The 16,947-nt window shown below is 41.1% G+C and overlaps 1 protein-coding gene across 1 annotated transcript in view; it reads right to left on the reverse strand.

Annotated features, from left to right (window-relative positions):
• Positions 1–14,395: 14,395 nt before the first annotated feature.
• Positions 14,396–16,947, reverse strand: part of LOC110299321 (secretoglobin family 2B member 2-like) — a 3,354-nt gene continuing 802 nt past the window's right edge. Inside the window, exons 2-3 of the mRNA XM_021168998.2 lie at positions 15,619–15,800; positions 14,396–14,644 (exon numbers count right to left, since the gene is read on the reverse strand). Coding sequence (XP_021024657.1) covers positions 14,552–14,644; positions 15,619–15,800 — 275 coding nt within the window. The 3' untranslated portion in view covers positions 14,396–14,551. The remainder of the gene's footprint in view (positions 14,645–15,618; positions 15,801–16,947) is intronic.

Here is a 16,947-nt window from a genome sequence, read left to right on the forward strand (position 1 = left end):
ATTGTGTGAGGTGCAATGTGTGCTTTGAGCTTTACTAAAGTTTCTTTAATGAATGTGGCTGCCCTTGCATTTGGAGCATAGATATTCAGAATTGAGTGTTTCTCTTGGAAGATTTTACCTTTGATGAGTATGAAGTGCCCCTGCCTTGTCTTTTTTTGATGACTTTGTGTTGGAAGTTGATTTTATTAGATATTAGAATGGCTACTCCACCTTGTTTCTTCAGACCATTTTCTTGCAAAATTGTTTTCCAGCCTTTCATTCTGAGGTAGTGTCTGTCTTTTTCCCTGAGATGCTTTCCTGTAAGCAGCAAAATGTTTGGTCCTGTTTGTGTAGCCAGTTTGTTAGGCTATGTCTTTTTTGGGGGGGAGTTGAGTTCATTGATATTAAGAGATATGAAGGAAAAGTAATTGTTGCTTCCTATTATTTTTGTTGTTAGAGTTGGCATTCTGTTGTTGTGGCTGTCTTCTTTTAGGTTTGTTGAAGGATTACTTTCTTCCAGGATCTTCTGACTTTCATAGTTTCTGGTGAAAAATCTGGTGTAATTCTGATAGGCCTGCCTTTATATTTTACTTGACCTTGTTCGCTTACCACTTTTAATAGTCCATCTTTATTTCGTTCATTTGTTGTTCTGATTATTATGTGTCGGCCGTAATTTCTTTTCTGGTCCAGTCTATTTTGAATTCTGTAGGCTTCTTATATGTTCATGGGCATTTGTTTCTTTAGGTGTGATAAGTTTTCTTCTATAATCTTGTTGAAGATATTTGCTGCCCCTTTAAGTTGAAAATCTTCATTATAGTCTACTCCTATTATCCGTAGCTTTGGGCTTATCATTGTGTCCTGTATTTCCTGGATGTTTTGAGTTAGGAACTTTTCATATTTTGCATTTTGTTTGATTGTTGTGCCAATGTTTTCTATGAAATATTCTGCACCTGAGATTCTCTCTTCTATCTCTTGTATTCTGTTGCTGAAGTTCTCATCTATGGTTCCAGATTTCTTTCCTAGGATTTCTATCTTCAGAATTGTCTCTCCTTGGGTTTTCTTTATTCTTTCTACTTCCCTTTTTAGGACTTTGATGGTTTTGTTCATTTCCATCACCTGTTTAGATGTGTTTTCCTGTTTTCTTTAAGGACTTCTACCTGTTTGGTTGTGTTTTCCTGTTTTTCTTTAAGGACTTGTAACTCTTTAGCAGTGGTCTCCTGTATTTCTTTAAGTGTCTTATTAAAGTCCTTCTTGATGTCCTCTACCATCACCTTGAGATATGCTTTTAAATCCGGGTATAGCTTTTTGGGTGTGTTGGGGTGCCCAGGACTGGCTGAGGTTGGAGTGCTGGGTTCTGATGATGGTGAGTCAACTTGGTTTCTGTTAGTAATATTCTTATGTTTGTCTTTCGCCATCTGGTAATCTCTGGAGTTAGTTGTTATAGTTGTCTCTGGTTAGAGCTTGTTCCTCCTGTGATTCTGTTAGCCTCTATCAGCAGACCTGGGAGACTATCTCTCTCCTCTGTGTTTCAGTGGTCAGAGCACTCTCTGAAGGCAAGCTCTCCTTTTGCATGAAAGGTGTACAGATATTTGGCATTCGGACCTGCCTCCTGGCAGAAGATGAAGGCCCCAAACAGGGCCTGTCCCAGAAGGTGTTAGCTTCTGTAGTCCACACTCTCACCTGTGCAGACTAGTCTTGGTAGGATCCGTGAACCAAGATGGCTTCCCCAGGTGCTCAGGCAAAGCCCTCCTGGTCAGGGAGGACACTTCTCCTCTGGCAGGGAAGGTGCCAGTATGTCTGGAGTCCGAAACTGGGTCTGCCTCTGAAGCTCTTTGGCTTCTGCCTTTCCCAGAAGCTGTTAGCTTCTGTAGTACACACTCTCACCTGAGCAGAGTAGTCTTGGTGGGATCAGGGAACCATGATGTCTCCCCCAGGTGCTCTGGCCAAATTCATTGTTTTTAATTGCCGAGTATTAATCCATTGTGTAAATATACCACATTTTCTGTATCCATTCCTCTGTTGAGGGACATGTGTTGTGCAAATCTCCTCCTAAATATGCCATGGCAATGAAAACATGACACAATTAATATGAATACATGCTGTGCACCTAGATTTGGCAGATCTACTGCTACACTACCATCTTCAACCTCTCTGAGACCCCTTAGAACTTGTGTTTTTTTCCCAGGTCATGTGCTTCTGCTCTGCTTTTCTTCTTCCTCCTTCTCTCTTCTTTCTCTGTCAAACCTCATTTTTCTTGTCTCTCTGCCCACTTATCAGCTCTCCTTTAATTTATAAATGTGGGAAGAAGGTTTACAAGAAATCACCTGAGTGCTGACTCATTCCTTGTTCACAACCCCTCACAGGAAAATGGAATGGACACCAAATATAGTTAGCCCCAGGGATATCCACAAAATACCCTCTGAAAAGTCTATAGAATTTCAAACTTCACACAGTTGTAGAAACTATCTGCAGCTGGCAAAATCATGCCTTTACTAGAGCATGTGACAAATCATAATCAGCTGCTGTGGCCAATATGAAGCAGCCCCATATCCTACACTTGGGATTAAAACAAAGACATATTCCCACAATATTTCTGTGTTTTTAAAGAAATCAAAATTCCAAAATTCTCACTATGTTTCTCTCTTTCTCTTTTAACTCATCAATTGTGCTGCATTTATCAGGAAATTATAAACACAGACATTTTCATTGAAATACTTACTTTTTTGGTTTAGTGCCCAAGGTTTTCAGGAGACCTCCCTTGCTTAGTTCTAATCTTTGAGTTTTGCTGGCATCCACATCTTTTCATTTCCTGAAGAAATATAAAGACATCCGTGTCCCTAATGTATAACTTTTGAAGGATTTCATTATGATATACCACACCTTTATAATATATAGGATGTTTTAATTCCACAGTGTTTTCTATAACTCATTGTCTCTTGAGGGTTGTTGTTTCTTTCTTATTAACATTAAAAAGTTTAAAGTTAAGGGAGCACTATTTGTTCTTTATCTGTGGGACTTTATTCTTCCTTTTTGTTTTATAATCATTCATTAAGGTGTGATTAGATCTTTGTACAACTGCTTGTCCTGTATGATTATATGGTGGACCCCCAATATGCATCATATTATAATAATTAAAGAATTTTTTCATCTTATTGGAGATATATGTCAGTCTTTTTTATACAGGTACTCTTCAATAGTCTTACTTCCCGTAAATGTGCAATTACAGAATCAGCCTTCTCAGAAACCAAAAGGTGTTACCCATTGAAACTCTGAATATGCATCAGTGGTGCACAACAAACTTTAGTTTTCCAAATTCTGAAAAATAAAATACATCTATCTGCCAGATTTTCTTTCTTTTGTTTACTTTTTGGCAGGTAATGTATTTTGGTTATAGAAATGCAAGTAGGGCATTCTCTTATAATATCCCTGGCTTGTTGCCAGGCCTTTTTGATAGAATTTTTTTTTCTTTAAACCTCTACTGTTAACAAGGTGCTTTTCTTGAACATTTGAGGCTTCTAAGACATTTCCAACTTAATAATTGGTCAATTTCTCCATTTCCTTGTGCTAATGTACCAGGGGAGCCTATACATGATTGAATTTGAGTGATATATAATGGGTGGTTTCTATTTCTAATTGCAGTTGCATATATTAACAATGTTAATTCTGAGTGATCAGGAATAAATTCAGCAGTTTCTATGTGGAAAGCAACCCTTTCTTCATAATGAAAGTTTGTAATTATATTAAGAGATTCAGGAAAATCTAATAATACTGTAAGAATTGCATAAAACTCTGATTTTTGAACTGAAGTATATCAGCTTTGAATTACTTTGCTTATTTTTTGTCTGACTTATAACCTGCCCTTCAAACTTACTTGCATCTGTATAGAATATAGGTGCTTCAGGAATTGACACTTCTTTTCCAATATGTGGGAAAATTAGTTCGTTTTACAAACTGAATATGCTTGCTTTTAGGAAATGTGTTGTAATTTCTCCCAAATACTTGCTTCAATCTCTCCATTAACTGCCCATAATGACACAATCCCATTCTTAGTCTCATGAACTATAATTTCTCCTGGGTCCATTCCTGACAAATGACATAATCTTATTCTACCTTTTATGAATCAATCAAATACTTTTTAAAAAAGATATGTCTTTAATGTTTTTCTTTGTTCATGTGCTATGAAAATCTATTCCATAATCCTTTGTATAATGCACCCAGTAGAAGGCAAAATAACCAAAATTCAATCAAGTTTTGGATCTATGACATCCACATTTGCATCTTGCAATCTTCTTTCTACCAGAGTTGATGCTCTCCCTGCTTCAGTTGTTAACCATCATGGACTGTATACGTTTGAATCTCTTTGAAATGGTTGAAACAAATTACTTAACTCTTGACTAGCTAATCCAATGACAGACCATAGCCAAATAATAGCTCCCATTAATTTTTGAAAATCATGAGTTTGCAAATGACCTCTTCTGGTCTATACATTTTGTGCTTGAATTTTTTGTTGACTTATTTTATAACCCAAATAGTTAATAGAATCTTCTCTCTGTAGTTTTTCAGGAGTAATCTGTAAACCCCAACATGGCAGAATTCCTTGTGCATAAAACTTAAATCTTTTCTCTAAATTATCTGTGTTAGAATCAGCTAACAAAATAACATCCATGTAATAATAAACAATGAGTTTAGGAAATTACATCCAAATTATTTCTAGTGATCGTTGCACAAAATATTGACACAAAGTTGGACTATTTATCATTGGAAGAACTTTCAACTGATAACTTTTTTACAGATTGAACATGAGTATATAAGTATGTACTGTGATAGCAAACTTTTACCTATCCCACTGAATCAAGGAGATGGTAAAAAGGGAATCCATTAAATCAATTTCTGTCAACTGACCCATGGGTTGAGTTAACCCATTGTCCACTCTTAAATCTGTTATTGTCCTCCATTTTTCTTTTCTTTTTTCTTTTCTTTTCTTTTCTCTTCTTCCTTTCTTTTCTTTCTTTCTTTCTTTCTTTTCTTTCTTTCTTTCTTTCTTTCTTTCTTTCTTTCTTTCTTTCTTTCTTTCTTTCTTTCTTTCTTTCTAACAAATACAGGGACAAACTGAAAGGAAGGGGAGTATATTCTAAGTGCCAGTGATCTTATCTTTTTGATATCATAAACTTCTAAAAAATTTTTAAATTAACAAATTCCTTAATGATACCATGAATAAAAAAATCCTGGTATCATTACCATAATTTATAGAGCAATATATTTGACATAATGGAAAATAAAAGGACAAAGCTATAACAGATTTAAAAGCCCTCATGAATGTATATATAACTGACATCATACTGTATTAATAGCTGTAATTTTTGTAAACTGTGGCTATGACAGTCCTATGTAAGCTGCAGTACATTTTCTGACTATGGATCATCATTCCTTCTGCGGCAGATTGTTAATGTTCCTCTAATATATTTGAGACAAACCATCTCAAAGCAATCCACAGCTTTCCTGACAATTCCTTACTCTTTCTCCTCTAGGGACTGTATCCTTTTTCTGTTTTATTTTAAAACCTTCTGCTATCATTCTCATCATTTCTAACACCAGATCTTTAGCTACTGCCATAAGGACTGCCTGAGCTTCTTCCACCAAAATTGACCCCTCCATGGGTCCATAATTTGATTGCTATTGCCCATTACAATTTCCAAAAACACTACAAATTCCATTAAAATTTTCTTCTCTATTGTAATATTGTATATATTAATAAAAGACTATCAAATTTAAAAGTATCACATACCTTTAAAATTGCTTTTACAATATCAAAATAAAGTATTGTTGTTTAATGAGTGAAGTCATAAAGCATAAAAGCATGTTGGCTCATGCTGTGTGTTGTTACCCAGAATGATGTCAACTCTGAGTTTCTTGTTTTAAGTTAACCTTTTGTTATTGATGTTATAGATGTTACAGATTTTTTTAACTATACCCAATAAATTGCAAGCTAATTATGCTATAATCAAGACAGCAGAACATAGTAAACATACATTTAAGACCAGCCAAAAATAAACATACTACAGCCACATACATTTATGCATTTAGAATAGATAGATAATTTTTTTTTTTTACTTTTTTAAGCTGTAATTTCAAGGGAGGAGCACTTTGCCACCTGTCAGATTCAATTCTCATAGCCATCATCTTTCTTACCAGAGAAGCTGGGAAGCTGATGGCCCCTTTAAGAGCAGCAACTACAGTCAAGTAGCTTCTAGTAGGGCATTCCCAGCAGTGATGGCCTGCAAGAGCAGCCTATCGAGTTTTGTTGTCCCAATTCAGCTCCTCTTTTTTTCCTTCTAAAAATTCTTGAAATGATAAAAAACTAAGTCAAAGGGTAATTGGCCAGCAGATAAGTTTTAACCGTTTTTCCTCTGAATAGAAATCACAGAGCAACAATCAGGGATGAAACAAAACTACAAATATAAACTAACAGACCTGGAAAGACCAGAGCACCAAGGACAATCAACATAGATAGAGAGGGAAGGGGTGAGGCTGGGTGTCCCACCATAGGGACCCAGATGTCCCACCAAAGGGACCCAGATATCCCACCAAAGGGACCCAGATATCCCATAGTGAAGGACTTAAAGACAGAGGAGAGAGTGAAAGTGGAAGACAAAACCAAACACAACCAAGTTTCAATGCAGCACTGCACATGGGCTCTTGCATGAGAGTCCTGACCAAGTTCAAGTCCAAATGGGTGGATTGTATTCCAAACCCTTAGCCAGGAGGAATCAGACCATTACCTCACCCCCAGCCTCAGACTCAAGGAATTCTGCATCCAGATTTGTATTCTTGAGTCTCTTTAGTCGGTACCATGAACAAGACCAAACAAAAAGAAAAAAAAAAAAAAAGAACTACACAGGTACAGAAAAATCTTCCCTCCTTACAAATGGTCCATCTGGCTTGGTGACATTCACTGACGGTAACTGAGGTGTTCTTGAGGGTAGGGAGCTTCTTTCCTGTCCAGTACTCCAAATGTTGTGATCTAAGTGTCACTCCACAAACCACATGAACACTAACCTCAGTCAGACAAGGATTGTTTCTTGAATGAATACACTATTACTAGTAAGACCAGGGATACAATTCATAATTATTTGAACTATAGCAGTAGATACCTTTTTCTGTCAGCTTTTAAAGGAAAAAAAAAACAGAAAAAACACAATGAGCTTATATGCAGGTGCAGGAAGTGCTGCCTCGTGGTCAGATCTGACTCAAGATATTTTAGATGTAATAGTTCATATTGATACGATAGTTCCTACATAAAGCTTTGTGGAATTTCTTAAGATTAAGAAACCTCAGAACATTCAGAAGATAACAGGGGATGTGGATAGCATGATCCTACTCTGAGACAAGTCACTTCTCTGTGTCAATTGCTGGCAGGCATGTTATTGAAACAATATGAAATAGCTGACAGGCATGAAACAGAATGGCTATAGCTACAATAGGTGTCGAGGGTTTCAGAGTACAGCAGGTTATGAATGCAGAGGATCTGGGTTCTGTTCCCAACATCCTCATCAACCATCTTATCACCACCTCCAACTCCAGCTCCAGGATCTTCAGTCTGTTTTCCTGTGAGCAAGCCCCAGGGATATTTTCTAACAGTAACTTGAATGGAATCAGAGTGCCCAGAATCTAAGCTCAGGTCTGTAAGTTCAAGGCCAGCCTGAACTATAGAACGAGTTCTAGGACAGCCATGACTCAGAGAAACCCTTAACCAAACAAAAAACAGAAAGCCAGACTAGCAATGAACTTAGAAATTTGGTCATGAAATTTTTAATAATTTAAAGTATAATGACTATGTATTTATTTAAGCATATTGAAAATAACTCTGGGGAGACATCTGTATATTGTGATAAAAAAAAGTTCAAATCTCAGAATTTTAGTCAGTGGGCAGTCAGCCTGAGAAAGAAGGAAGATTGTCTTTTCACATTTGTCTCAAAGAAGAGACCCCCACTGAGGCTGTAGAAAAGTGAAGCACACATTAACTTGGCAAAGCAAGAGCTTCACAGAGAGACTGGAACAGGTGCCCAGGGCAGGGCTGAATATCAGCATGGTGGCTTCTAGCTGTGTATTTTTTATGAGGTGGTGTGGTAATAGGTTGATGGGACCATTTTTTTTTTTTTTTTGCTTCCAAATCGTGCTGACTGGATCTTCATTTTAGGAAATTCCACAATCCTCTGAAAAATTCAACAGTAGGTAGGAGAGGTCAGACATCTTGTTAGTGTACATCTGTGGGAAAATGTGCTAGTGCCTCGGTGTGGGCTGTTTTTTATGTTAAGTTATTTTGTGTGTATGGATGCCTCATCCATGTGTATGTCATTGCCTCACCTTGGTGTCAAATCGCCTAGAAGTGGAGTAGCAGGTTATGAGTAAGCAAGTGTGTTCTCAGAATCAAACCCAGGTTCTTGGGAAGAATATCCAGTGCTCTTAACCACCGAGACATCCTTCCAGCCCCTGCATTCAGTCTTTTAAAGTGTGTATCATTTCAGGTCATGTATCATGTACATGATCATGATTCCTACACTCTAAAGAAGAAAGAGGACCTCAGGTTTGATATGCATGCATATATACATATATTCTACATCAGGGTCCTTAGCACCATACAACAAGCATTGATGGACATGAGATAGGTAAGTCATGAAAAAAAAATGGTAATGGGCAAGCTCTGTACCCCACTCACTTTTTTTTCAGCCCTGCCTGGAAATCATGGTCAGGGAACCTTCCTGGAGGGGGTTTCTGTTTCTGTCACAAAGTGTGGAGACCCAAGTGTGGAGAGGCCTGAAGATTCACTTTTGGAAAACTGAACAATTGAGCAGAGGGACTTTGATTCTGAGGGTGCTGGTGCTATCACAATGAGCTGAGGAGACTCCTTCCTAGACAGTATAAGGACATCTTCCTAGAAGTTGCTCAGAGGGAAAAAGGACTTGGAGTTGAGTGCGAGAGAGGGCTCCACTGTGGAGGGAGTTTCATGACCTTTACTGTTATATTTTATTATAACTATTATATTTATGAGATTTATTTTATGGATGGACATGTTTTGTTCCTATGTATATATGTCTATGCACATGTTCAGTCGTGCCCAGGGACAAGAAAAGGGCTTCAGTCCACAGAGACTGGAGTTTAGATNATTGTGAGCTTTGATATGGGTGCTGGGAATCGAACTGGGCCCCCCAGAAGAGTAGCCAATCCCTTAACTACGGAGCCATCTCTCTAGTATTTTATACTTAAAAACCAGAAGAGAGTTGTGAGTCGATGGTTTTGCCAAAGTACATGGAAGAGGAGATGTATGGGATGCAGCATCAGGGGGCAAATGTTACCTCCTTAGCATCAGGATTAAGGGAAGCTAGTGATCTGAAACACAGCACATTCTAGAAGTTACAAAGATATTAAGGCACATACAGATAAGGTTGGTAGTAAATGGACATTCAGGGGATTAAAGACAGTTGAGATAGCTATCANAAAGACAGATGAAGTTAAGTCATGTTCATGGGTTAGAACTGTGTTTGGAAACTGATCAAGGCTGTCAAGAGACACTGGCCATGGGATGGGTATGAAATCAGAACAATGGAAAAGGTCAGTGACAGTGAGGCAGGTGACTAACTGTGAGGCAGGTGACTGTGAGGCAAGTTATGGTGACAGTGATTCAGGTGACAGTGACAGTGAGACTGGTGACAGTGACTGTGAGGCAGGTGACTAACTGTGGGGCAGGTGACTGTGAGGCAAGTTATGGTGACAGTGAGGCAGGTGACAGTGACTGTGAGGCAGGTGACTAACTATGAGGAAGGTGACTGTGAGGCAGGTTATGGTGACAGTGAGGCAGGTGACAGTGACTGTGAGGCAGGTGACTGTGAGGCAGGTTATGGTGACAGTAAGGCAGGTAGGTGACAGTGACTGTGAGGCAGGTGACTGTGAGGCAAGTGACTGAGAGGCAGGACCCTATACCTGTGAACATTCCCAGACTGTTGTGGTTACCCTGAGTGGGACATGGAGATCTGAACTTGGGCAGGTAGATAAGTTGATGGGTACATAAGAGAATTACTGAAGAATGTGGGACCAAGGAAGATGGGCTTTTGTTAGTGCAATTTTAAAAGTAGCTGTTTCTTGTTTATCTCGGCTAGCTTCCAAATAAATAGAAAGAGATTATTCTATTTATTTAATCAAGCATCACAGCAGAAAAAGTGGGCAGCCATTGATCTGATCTAATTCTCTATGCTAACCTGTCTACCTCCCAATGACAACCCCCAAGATACTTACATGTTACTATTGATCTGGCTGTCTCTGCTCTAGGTGTTTTCCCATGGTGTCCTCTTAAGACCCTCTCCTGGTGGCCAAATTATCTTTTTCTTCTCTCATCCCCTCCCATGTTTAGTGGAAGTACAGCCATGTTTATCTTCTGCCCATCCATTGGTGTATCAGTTTTTATTAACAAATCAGAGAATAAATGGGGGGCAATGTTTATACAACATTGAAACAGAAGATACTAAGTGTAAGCATTACAATGCCAGGTCTGTATTACAACCAGATAAGGGAGCAGAGAATCAGCACTTGAACAACACAAGTGCAATCTTTATAGAGTGCAAAAAAACCTTACGCCTACAGGCTTTAGTGGCTGAGATATTAACAGATAGCCTGTGTAACAAAGATGGAAAAGACAAAGGTACCTGCTACAAGTGCATATAGATGGCTGAGGTTGAAGCTAGGAATAAGGCAAAGCTTCCCCAAGTACTGTGAGCCAGAACAGGATGGCCTCCATGGCTACATGTTCCAAGTACTCAGGATGCCTTTGCTGTGAGCCACGAATTGCTATGGCATGGGAGGAGAAAAAAAACAGGAGAGAGTTAGTCTATGAGTGATGTTCTTGTAGGGGTGTAAATTGATATTCCCAGGAGCCAGTGAAAAAAGCAAGCCAGGGTCTGTGTGAGAATGGGGGAAGCAGATTGGGATTGAGTGTAAGGCAAGGAGTGGGAAAGGGACTTTCAGGCCAGGCCCACAGCTTAAGATGGCATTTATTTGTTCATGTGGCCTTCCTGGATGTGGTCAACAGGATGACCAGTAGAAGAAAGAGCAGGGCAGTCTCTCACCAGCTTCATACTGTCCAGTGAAATAAGCCAGGACATGGCAGGGGTCTTAATTGCTTTGGGACATTTTGGATAGACTAGGGATAAAGAGCCTGGTGAAAGACACTGCTGGGTTTTTTCCTCCTGGTAGGGCAATGAAACCTTTCAGCATGTGGGTGTGTACTTCTGGAGGATTAAGGATGAAAGATAGAGACAGGTCCATGGTGTGATGCTGGAGGACTCTGCCCTGGCAGCCCACCTTGCTTCTCCTGTCTCCTCGGCTGAGGTCTTTCCCTTTTTTCAGAAGCTACTCTGATTCTCGAGGTCATCCATAGATCCTACTTTCTTCTTTGTTTTCCAGCCTAAGTCCTGTGAGTGGCAGGCTGCCTAAGCATCTACCTTTATCATCTTGTAGCCTCTCAACCTAGGACCCAGAAGCCTGCCAGGGATTGATGCAGAATAGGAGTCTTCCCACAAGCCAGAGATCTTACCAGGCAAAGCTTCATCCTGGCAGGAACACAGCCTGGAATTGTCCTTCTGCCACATGCTGCCAATACCCTCCCACTGACATTTTTCTCATGCCTGGTTTCAGAAACCACTAAGCTCTCTGTCTCTCTCTCTGTCTCTCTCTCTGTGTCTCTGTCTCTCTCTTTCTCTCTCTCTCTCTCTCTCTCTCTCTCTTTCTCTCTATCTTCAGTATGTCCTAGGCAAGCATTATATTATTGAACTGCACCCCAAACCCTTTAAGCTACTTTGTTATTACTACTTTCTTTTCCTGTGCATTGTTGGTGTGGGGAAAGGTGACCCTGTGTTGCTGCATTGTTTTGTGAATAGGTCTTGTACTTTCCAGGAATCACCTACTTGTTCAGATGGAGCTGAAGGAACAAGCATGGGTGACTGACAGGTGTGACAGTGGGGAACTAGCTCCTGCAAGAGAAGGGGAAGAGATGACTCCATGTCAGAGCTGGGTTGTGATTGGTACCAGGAGACTCCTTGCAGCCCACTAGTATGTGTTTTCCAAGGTCAGGGGCCAATAACTTATCAATCTGTTCATTCATCTCTCATTAGGCACTTTTTGTTGTCTTGCCCTTCCATCTCTGACTTTTGGTTTTTCTTTGGATTCTGACTATGGGACAAGGGACTGAGGTGTGTATTTTACATACCAAATTAGTCCTGTCCTCCAGGTTTTCCCAGAATATCTTTCTGGCATGCCTTGCTCTCAACCCTAAACTTTCCATCTGTTTTATACTGCCACAGCTTCCCAAAAAAACCCCCTGCATTTAATAGAATATAATGTCACTTGAATTGGCTGATTTCACCAGCAGAGAAATAACTTATCAGCTTGTGATAATCAAATGTCTCTGGCTCATTCCTTTCCACCACTCCCTCATTTGCAATGCGACCATTGCAAATAAAGCTGCTCTGAGCATTCACCAGTTCCTGACTTCTGTTTGTCAATATCCAGGCATCAAAGGCCTGAATGTCTCATTTCTACATGTGAGACTTTACCTTCTAGATATGATGGAACAGGAAGGTAGACAAAGAAAGAACATAGTGTTTCCATGATCCAAGAGAAGGCACAAATGTCATGCCACACAGTGTTTTATGAGAGAGACCAGTGGTGATCAGGAGACAGAAAATCATGAGGAGGAGGCCTCATCCTTGGTTTGGGGATTCCATGGGCACAGAAGACATTTCTAGGATATACTGGCTTGAATAATTCCAACAGGTTTCAGATTCAGAGTGATGGCTGGTCCTGAGATGGTATTTTGGAAAAATACTGGCTTAGGAAAAGGTGGAGATGGTCTGTTTGCTCAGGAGTTATTTGTTTGCCTGTAAGAGCTTTGTCCCTGGGGAGGCCATTTGGTCTTTCTAAGGACCAGCCAACCTTCTTTAGGAAGCCCTAGGTGTTGTAATGTCACATCAGGAAACAGATGAAAAGAGCAATGGTTCCATGCTTGTCAATCTTACACACTGACCAGTGTGTTCTGTTTGTATGACTTTCAGTCTCTCAGCCTGCTCATCAGCACTTGCTCTATTCAACGATTCTTCTCAAAATTTTCCACTATTATACAGAATAAGAGTTGTGCTATTATGCTATATGTCCATTATAACTAATAGAGTTCATCATTTACTTTATACTGCTTGCCATTCCTCTCTCTTTTAGCTATGTGGTTGCTGTTGTAAGTTTGAGTGTATGAGGGAGAGTGGGCATGCACATACCAGTGTGTGCATGGAAATCAGAGGACATTCCTCAGTCATCAATTAAGACAGATCTCTGGCACTCTGACATTGGGGATTGCCAAGCCAGATGGCCTACAGACTTATTGGAATTCACCTGTATTCTCTCATCTCTCAACAGGAGCACTAGGACTATAGACACATGCTACCAAGTCTGGCATTACAAGGTTTCTGAGAGTTGAACTCAGATCCCCAATTATGCACAGGAACACTCTACCTATATTGAACCTTCTTCTATGCCCTTCCCTCTTTTTCCTGTCATTGGGCATCCACTCCTATCTCTTTCCCCATTGAAGTGTTTTGTTTCTTGTTAAGTTTTACATTTCTTTAAAGGTTTATTTATTTGTTTGTTTACTTCATGAATATGAGTACACTGTCACTGTCTTTAGACACACCAAAAGAGGGCATCATAGATCGTTATGAGCCACAATGTGGTTGCTGGGAATTGAACTCAGAACCTCTGGAAGTGCAGCCATCTCTTAACTGCTGAGCCATCTCTCCATCCCTTTGGTTTTGTTTTTGACGAGGATCTCTATGTAGACCTGGATGTCCTGGAACTTGCTAAGTCAACCAGGCTGGGACAGATGGTGACTGTCAGTAGACAAGAGAATCTGAGAAATACACCCATGTGATCCCTGAATTACTACCCTGTTATAACTGGAAACAAGGAGCCTACAGTCCTGTGATAAATCCCAGAGGCAACACATGAGGTGAATGTCTGTGCACCCCCTTTCTGTCCTGCCAACCTGGTGAAGCCTGTGGCTGCTTACATGCTATTTGCTCTCAGACAACCCCAGTCTTCACAGTCTCACACAGCTGCAGTAAACTGAGCATGGAAGGCTCACACCTATAATCCAAGCACTCAGGAGGAGGACACATGGATCTCTGTGAATTCCAGGGAAACCTGGTCTACATAGTAACAACAACAAAAATTCTTCAATGGCTCTCCCAGGATCACCCTTTCGGTCAGGGCCAGTCACCCTGATCTCAGTGACCTCACAAGTCATTTCTCTCACTGTCTCTTGGATCCTCTGAGGACTTCACATGATTTCTGTTCAGCGCATAGACACAGGGCACAGAACAGAGCTGCAGGCATTTATTAGAATCAGCCTAAGAAACTAAAGGATGAGGGCGCAGGTGTCAGGAATCCAACTTCAGGTGAGGAGGAGGACAGGTCAGCAAGATGGTGCTTAGGTCAGACATGTTGCAATGATGGATTACCTAAAACCCAGTAACTTCTAATTCCACTTCTTGGTAAACACACTTAAAATTTTTGTCATGGTGTCTTTGCTATAGTATTTCAAGCATTCTGAGCTGAAGAGCATGCTTGCCTGCAAAACAAAAATACAGATAGGGACAGGGGTGGGTGCAGGCAAGGTGTAGGACCTCAGTAAGGCTCTCCAAACACCCACAAAGAGACTGCCCCTTATACACAGGAAAGAAAATCCCCTGAAATGATTCAGGTTTCCAGCAACAGAGTCTGCCTCAAGGGAACTGGAGCCCACCCACAGCCTTCAGGAGGAAACCTGAAAGCCACAATAGCCAGGCAGGGAAGAAGGAGAGAAGGTTCTGGAAAGCACGATGGGGGCTAGGTCTAGAGAGGGACAAGATAGCTGAATATGAGTTTGGTGATGTCTCCTATACCTGAGGACATCTCTCCAGGCACATTGGCTGTATGGCCATGTTAAAAATACTTCCCCTGTGTGACCTTGTTAGAAGAAATTCCTTTTTGGATAGCACCATGGGTTTGCAGTACCTGATACTCAACTAAAAGTACTTTGGGAAACAGGGTGAGAGCTGCACTGTTCAAAATATACATCTCTGCAGTCCCGTTAAGTTTGAAACAGAGCTGACAGGAGACAGCTGTGGTGAGCAGTTGCAGGTACATGGAGGGATTTTTTAGCTGTAGCTCTGATGATGCCAGCAGATGGGGGATTCAACTGAGGCAAGGGAATAGACTCAATGTAGGGTCCAAATAAGACACTGGCTAGTAGACAGAAGTTTCAGGCATCTTAGTGTAGACCTATGTGTACCATACCTGCACAGAGGCCAGACCAAGGACTCCCCTGATCCTAGTTAGGGGGAGAACCCTATATTTTCCCAGCATGTTGGAGTGAATTGCAGGATCGTGCATGGAATAGGCTGGATGTGTAACTGCCATGCTGCATTGACATGTGCTAGGGTGGGCAAGGGTTTTAGTTTTTGGTTGCTGGTCACCTGACACATAATAATGGTTGCATTGATCATTTGCACACAGCCCTCCAATATTTGCTGCATGGGTGAGTGGAGGTAGCGAGGACTTTACCATAAATTCGATATCCTGACTTTTAGCTTTTAGTCCTGCCTCTTCATAGCAGTCCTGGATTTTTTCAAAGCTCTCCGTTTCACCATCAGTAGGGTTGAAATAAGAAAGTTCATGATGCAACCAAAGCCTGTTTCCAGAGTTAGTACTCAAATAGACACCGAAGAAAGGAGCACATGCCTCCGCTGCAAACACAGACAGAAAAGCATTGTTAAAAAACCACAGACTGGGAAATGGAGAGATGGCTTGTTGGACCACGAAAGGTAGCCTGTTTTTGTTAAATAAGGCTTGCTCCAGTGACCCAGTAGAAAACTCTACAAGGGATGGAACAGTGAACCACATTCCCAGAGACAGGTGCCTGACACCACAGAACCTTCAACTCCATAATTATGTGACTATCAGTCATGCAGATAAAGCCCCAAGCTTCTGGCATTCTGTCTAGACTCCATCCCCACAGTTACTTGCCAGGTATGCTTCTCCCCACAGTTACCTGACAACAGCAAGATAGCCCAGCCCACTATAAAAGGGGCTGCTTGGCCCCTCCTCTTTTTCTTTAAGCTCTCACCTTTCTTACTCTCATCTCTAGCCCTCCTTTGCTCCCTCCCTTCCCCCTTCTCTCCATGGGTCCATGGCCAGCCTCTCTCTTTCTACATTCTTTCTTTCTTTCTGTCTTTGTTCAATAAAGCTCTAAAACCAGACTGTCTTTGCTCATCAAGGCCCACCGTACTTGAACAATGGGATAGGCTTTCCCCTAAAGAGCTGTGTCTAACCTCCACTGGAAGGCCTTCCTTCACTCCAGCCATGGATTGGACTAAGGGCTCTCACCCATGTGGGAACCACCCAGCACCTCCTCTCCCCCTTCCCTCTCCTCCCTTTGTCCCTGGGTATGACCAAGCTGCCCCCGGGGGCACCCATTCTGTTCTCAGCTCTTCCATGGTCTCCAGTGGTGTCTGGGATCCCTAAGCCTGAAAATCTGTTATCTCTGGACTCCGTGAGGCACAGAGACCTTGTTCACCCCAGAAAGCTGAGTCTGTAGCTTCCCAGACACACACCCAGGGCCACATGGTAAGCATATGGCTGCCCAGAGCACTGGAACTCTGGTGGGACAAGGTTTTTCTATTACTTCCTTTATTTCCTCACACCACTGCCCTAAAGTGGCTCAGTGGTTAAGATCCAGAGGTCCTGACTTAAATTCCCAGCAACCACATTGTACCTCACACCATCTGTAATGAGATCTGATGCAGTTTTCTGGTGTGTCTTAAGACAACTACAGTGCACTTGTATATGTTAAAATGAATGGCTACATCTCATCATGAGAGAGAGAGATAGAGA

The sequence above is a fragment of the Mus caroli genome, chromosome 7, assembly GCF_900094665.2.
Source record: "Mus caroli chromosome 7, CAROLI_EIJ_v1.1, whole genome shotgun sequence".
Taxonomy (NCBI): Eukaryota; Metazoa; Chordata; class Mammalia; order Rodentia; family Muridae; genus Mus; species Mus caroli.